Source organism: Ovis canadensis, chromosome 24 (assembly GCF_042477335.2).
Source record: "Ovis canadensis isolate MfBH-ARS-UI-01 breed Bighorn chromosome 24, ARS-UI_OviCan_v2, whole genome shotgun sequence".
Lineage (NCBI taxonomy): Eukaryota > Metazoa > Chordata > Mammalia > Artiodactyla > Bovidae > Ovis > Ovis canadensis.
In genome coordinates this window covers 15,473,240-15,479,239 of record NC_091268.1, presented here as the reverse complement: position 1 = coordinate 15,479,239, position 6,000 = coordinate 15,473,240, and the positions used below count along the sequence as shown (strand labels likewise).

Below are 6,000 nucleotides of genomic sequence, written 5' to 3'. Positions count from 1 at the left end.
ATGGCTTCCCCTCAGAAAAGACAAAGAAAATGAGGACTTGGAGATGTGGGATGCTGGCAGGGAGGCATCTGAGGGCACATCCTGCAGGGAGCAGAGGCCGAGCCTGGGCCCAACACTGCCCAGGAGGCTGCTAGTTCCCACTGCGCTTCCTGTCAGGGAACCAGAGTCCAAAGTGGGGCCACCTACCCTCAGTCTTTCTGCTGCCGGCAGCTGGCTGGCTGGCCCAGGGAGTGACCCCAACAGCCCAGGGAGGCAGACGGACATGGACACTGAGGTGCCACTGGGGAGGGTGCTGTGGAATTCAGACCCCCACTCCTTTCAGTCCAGCCTGAGAGAGTCCTGCATCTGAGCCTCGGGGAGGGATGTGTCCTGGTGAGCTCCCCTCACCATTCATGGATACCAGTGCTTGTTACAATGAAAAGTCATGAGCCACACAGCCAGAAAATACACAATGAATGCTCTGGGGAAGGTTCCTAGCATGAAGTGGTCCCTGAGAGGGTAATATAGGAATGGTGGTTTCTCCACTTTTGGGCCTTCCCCCAGCCCAAGCACAGCCAGTTCTGGGGTCATAGCCCCATCCCGTGGGGCAACAGCATGTCCAGGGAAGTCAGAGGAAAGAGACCTGAGCCAGAGTCCTGGCTTTCACGTCTGGGTGCCCGTAGATTCCCAACGTCTGGCAGGGAGGCCCCATCCATACAGCTCTCCCAGCCTCACCTCTTGCTCCTGTGTCCTTATTTCCATTCGGAGGACATTCATGGGAACTGGGGGAGAACTCAGAAACCTTTTGATGATACATAAAATCAGTATATTCTAGGGACTTCCCTGGTGGCCCAGTGGTTAAGAATCTGCCTTGCAATGCGGGGGACATGGGTTTGGTCCTGCTGTGGAGTAACTTAGCCTGTGTGCTGCACCTACAGAAGTCCAGGCACGGCAATGAAGATCCTGCATGCTGCAACTAAGACCGGACACAGTCAAATAAATAAATACAATATTTTAAAAAATCAATATATTCTAGACTGGAAAAAGGGCTTGCAGAATCTGTAACAGGTTAGCTGTGGTGGTGGTCTAGTCACTAAATCGTGTCTGACTCTTGCAACCCCCATGGACTATAGCCTGTCAGGGTCGTCTGTCCATGGGATTCTCCAGGCAAGAATATTGAAGTGGGTAGCCATTTCCTTCTCCAGAGGATCTTCCTGACCCAGGGATCGAACCTGGTTTCCTGCACTGCAGACAGATTATTTACCCACTGAGCTACGAGGGAAGACCCATTTGTGTTATTACCCTTATTCTACATAGAACATGAGGCCCTGTATGGAAGAAATGTCTCTTTCCTTATCCGTAATATCTATAGCATTTTTTAGGCCGTGGATATAAAAGTATTTCACCAAAGAAAGATCCCATAAACAAAGGATAAACAGGGGCTTCCCTAGTGGTCCAGTGGTTAAGAATCCATGCAATGGAGGGGACACCGGTTTGATCCCTGGTCCCAGATGATGCAGAGCAACTAAGCCTGTGTGCTGCACCGACTGCACCTGCACTCCGGGGTCCTTGAGCCACAACTACTGAGGCCCACGCGTCCTAGAGGCCGTGCTTCGCAACGAGAGAAGCCACCGCAATGAGAAGCCCACGAGCCGCAACTAGAGAAAAGCCCGCACGCGACAATAAAGACCCAACTGCAGCCAAAAATATAAATAAGAAAGGTTTTATTTTTTAAATTTATTTTTTAACAGGCATTTTAAATGTTTAATATTGGACTAATACAATAACAAAACTGACCTGTGAAATTTTGAACATTGTTGTTCTGGATACAAAAGGTCTCATTTAGTTTAAATAAGATCTGAAACACCTTTATGAAACTTATTTTGCTCAATGGGTATGATATTAAAGTTATATATATATGGAAGTGAAGTGAAAGCTACTCAGCTGCTCTTTTTGACCCCATGAACTGTAGCCCACCTGGCTCCTCTATCCATGACGATTTCCCAAGCAAGAATAGAATACTAGAGTGGGTTGCTGTTTCCTTCTCCAAGAAAGGTTTTAAAAAGGACAAACAACACAAAAGGAAACATGAAGGCACTTCTTAGGCTCTGGCAAATAATCAAGCAATACAGGTAATTCTGTTCCTCAGTAATACAAAAATGTAGCATGAGACATTATTTTCCTTTTTTGACATTTTTTTGGGGATAAAAAAAGTCAATGCTATGCAGTCCTGGGCAGGGCAATATGTTTGTGGGGAACATCTGAGACATTTCAGAGATATGTACCCATTACCCTGGGAGATTCAACCCATGAATATGTTCTGCAAAATACACATTTGTGTTACCCTCAGTGAAAGAGGTTACTTTGGCAATGAAAATGCCAAAGTTCCGTTCCTGGAACTTCCTTGGTAGTCCACTGGTTAGGAATCTGCCATGCAATGCAAGGGACTTGGGTTCAATTCCTGGTCAGGCAACTGAGATTCCACATGCCTTGGAGCAACAGAGCCTGCATGCAGCAACGGCTGAGCTCACCTGCCAGGACTGAAGAGAGTCCGTGTGCCACAAGGGGAGATCTTGCCTAATGCAGTGAAGGTTCTGCATGCAGCAACTAGGACCCAACACACACAACTAGATAAATAAAAGAAAATGCTCCTTCTTTAGCCCATTGATTGCTTTCCCATCCATCTGATGTGCCTGAAAAGATTTGAAAACAGTCGCAGGAGACTGTCCACCACAGTCACCTCCTGGGACCACAGGGTGGGGTGGGTGGAGTGCTTTTTTCACTTTTTAAAAGCAGCTGGTTTGTGAGATAGAATTCACATAGGATACATTCCAACCATTCAAAGTGTGCAGTTTAGTGGGTTTTAGTATGTTCAGAGAGTCATGCAGCTACAATTTAGAACATTTTCATCACCCCAAAGGAACCCCCATCCCCTCAGCTCCCACCGGTGGTGTCTAAAGATTCCGATTTCACCATCTGCTATTTTTTTCAAGTATAGCCATCCTAGTGGGTGTGATACGGCGTCTCTTTTTAGTTTTGATTTGTTGCTGTTCAGTCGCCCAGTTGTGTCCGACTCTGGGACCCCACGGACTGCAGCACGGCAGGCCTATCTGTCCCTCACCAGTTTTGATTTGCATTTCTCTAACTAGTGATGTTTGAGCATCTTTTCATGTTTCCAGGTTCGTTGTCTATATTCTTCAGAGAACTATCTATTCACGTCTTTTGCCCGCTTTTTAGGGGGTCACTTGTGTTTTTCCTGTTGAGTTGTGAGTGTTTTAAAAAATATATTCTGGATACAATTCCCTCATCAAATATATGACTTGCAAACATTTTCCCCCACTCCGTGGGTACTTTTAATAACTTTTACAACAAAGAAAGGCACATTTAGAGCCATCCCTCGAGCCAGAAGGCTAAGCCAGCCAGCTACCTATTCGCACTACCAGAAGCGGGCCGCGGCAGGCATGCGCGTAGGCCGAGCACCCAGAGCCGGCGCTGAGCCTGCGCACACGGCAGGGGCGCCTGCGCAGAGGTCGCCGATCTCCGTACAGGGTGCTTCCGAAAGTTTGCCTCATACGGTCGCGAAGTCTCGCGAGCCTGTCGCGAAGTCTCGCGAGCCTCTCGCCAGTGTGGGGTGCGGGACGGGCCCGCGGGCTCGGTGGGTCTGGCTCCGCTCGATCCCCCCGCCTCCAGCTGGTCCTCCCCAGGGCGCTGGGTCCCGGGCCCTCAGCTCCCCCCCGGGCCGCTCCTCCTCAGAGCCCCATCCGCCCCTCGCCCCCGACCCGTCCGCCTCAGAGCTGCCTCCGCCCGGTCCCGGCCGGTCTTGCGGGCGCCGGGTCCCCGGTCTCGGCCCCTCCCCCGCCCGACGTCCTCGGGGGCCCCCACCCAGGCCCCGCGCCGACCCCTCCCCGGGCTCCCGGCAGGATGGGGGACAACACCAGCCCCATCAGCGTGATTCTGGTGAGCTCGGGGAGCCGGGGCAATAAGCTGCTCTTCAGGTACCCTTTCCAGAGGAGCCAGGAGCATTCGGCGTCCCAGACGAGTAAGTGGGCGCCGGGCGCCGCCTCCCTCGCTGTGAGCGGGGAAGCGGGTTACCGTGTTGTGTCGGTACTGGCGGTGCCTTCTCATCACAGAGTGCTGGGGAAGTATAGAAAAGTAAAAACGAGCAGGAAAAAAATCCCTCATAGTTTAAACATGTCAAATCACTGTTGCTAACGTTTCATCGGTTTCTCTAGCCTTTTACCTGGGATAAAGGCACAATGTGAATGTATTCAGCTAGGATGAAGTTACGAAATGCAGGGACATCGGAGTTTTCTTTGGCCACTTCCCCTCAGTTCTGCTGCTCCTCCCCCGTTAACCACTTACCATTTTGAACAGCGTTCCTTTTGAACATAGACACCAACTATATATCCACAGAAAAAGAGTTTATTACTTTGGGTTTCTTCCCCCTCCCACACATAGGATGTTCTCAGTCGCTGTTTTTTTTCCATTGAACCGTCTGTCTTGAAGCCTTTTCCTGCCTAGCAGACAGATCACCTCCCTCTTGGTGCAGCGCACAGCTGCCTGATAGGAAGATACTCTTTCCCTGCGGATGGACATTTAGGTTACTTGCGGTTTTTCGCTATTGTGGATGTTCAATTTATAATTAATCTAATTTTAAGAAATTATTTTTAAATTTGTTAACATGGAAAAAGTGTTAAAGGCCCAGAGGGGTTTAGATTATGAAAAGATTGTTCTTTCCTCTCATTGACCCCCAGCCACCCACATCCCTTGTAGGGTCGGATGCTGTTACCATTTTCCTGTGCATCTTTCTAGAATCTAACGTGTAAATGCAACCATATACGTACATTATTTTCTAAGCACAAGTGTGCACACTGTTCACACTCTTCTGCCCTGTTTTCATTTTCACTCTACATCTTTGACAGAGATTCAAAACTATGGTCAGAATCGTAGGAAGAACTTACCATGGTTTATTCATCCAGTCCTCTGTGGATGGGCATTTAAGTTGTTTCCAGTCTTTTGCTGGCAGTGTGAATGTCTTTTATGTATGTTTTTTTATTCTGCAGAATATATGATCAATTCCTAGAAATGAAATGTTTGGATCCAAGGGTTAATAGTGAGTTTCTTATATTAAAATTTATGTATTGGGAGGAAAATTGCTTTACATGGTTGTGCTGAGCCATGTATTTTTAATAGATCAGATTTTTCTATGCTTGTTCATGAGATAGGTGAAAACTTTTATCCGATAGTAGGCTTAATGGGCTTTTGCCTTCTGACTGAGTGAGCATGTTTTCTTGTTTTTAGAGTCATTTGGATTTCCTTTTTAGTTAAGAACCTACTCATAACCTTTGCTTAATTTCCTTTTGGATTGCTTATTTTTTTGTTGTTGTTGGTTTTAATATGTTTAGGAAAAAATAGGCCTTTGTGACAAAGCTGTACATACTTAGCCAGTTTGCCTTTTGAATTTTGATTTTTATGGAGTCAAGTGTTCAGTCTTATTTGTGGTTTCTGAGTTTTGTTCTGCATAGAAAGGCCTTCTGCTCTCCAAGATTATTAACAAAAGGAGTGTCTGTGTTTTCCTGTGGGACATTTATTGTTTTTTTAAAAGATATTCTGTATAATTGCTTTATAATGTTGTGTTAGTTTCTTCAGCAAAACAAAGTGGATCAGCTTTACGTGTAGATAATATCCCCTCTTTCTTGGACCTCCACCTCTCTACCAGCCCTCTCCCCCATCTAGGCCACCACAGAGCACTGAGCTGAGCTCCTTATGCTGTATAGCAGCTTCCCACTAGCTAGCTAGCAGTATATATTTGTCAATCCTACTCTCCCAATTTGAGAAAAGGCAGAGGAACCAGAGATCAAATTGCCAACATCCGCTTGATCATCAAAAAAGCAAGAGTTCCAGAAAAACATCTATTTCTGCTTTATTGACTGTGCCAAAGCCTGTGAGTGTGTGGATCACAATAAACTGTGGAAAATTCTGAGAGAGATGGGCATACCAGACCACCTGACCTGCCTCTTG

General features: G+C 47.2%; 1 protein-coding gene across 10 annotated transcripts in view; it reads left to right on the top strand.

Moving 5' to 3' along the window:
- The first annotated feature begins 3,502 nt into the window (after window positions 1–3,502).
- NPRL3 (NPR3 like, GATOR1 complex subunit) overlaps window positions 3,503–6,000 on the top strand; it is a 32,920-nt gene continuing 30,422 nt past the window's right edge. For 7 of the 10 annotated variants that reach the window (XR_011252722.1, XR_011252721.1, XR_011252719.1 and 4 more), the window contains exon 1: window positions 3,528–4,018. Coding sequence is in view for 3 of the 10 variants with exons in the window: in XM_069570423.1 (XP_069426524.1) it covers window positions 3,901–4,018 (118 nt within the window). In the remaining 7 variants the exon portion in view is untranslated. Of the gene's footprint in view, window positions 4,019–6,000 lie in introns of all 10 variants that reach the window. The other 3 variants (XM_069570422.1, XM_069570425.1, XM_069570426.1) reach the window with 3 other exon arrangements.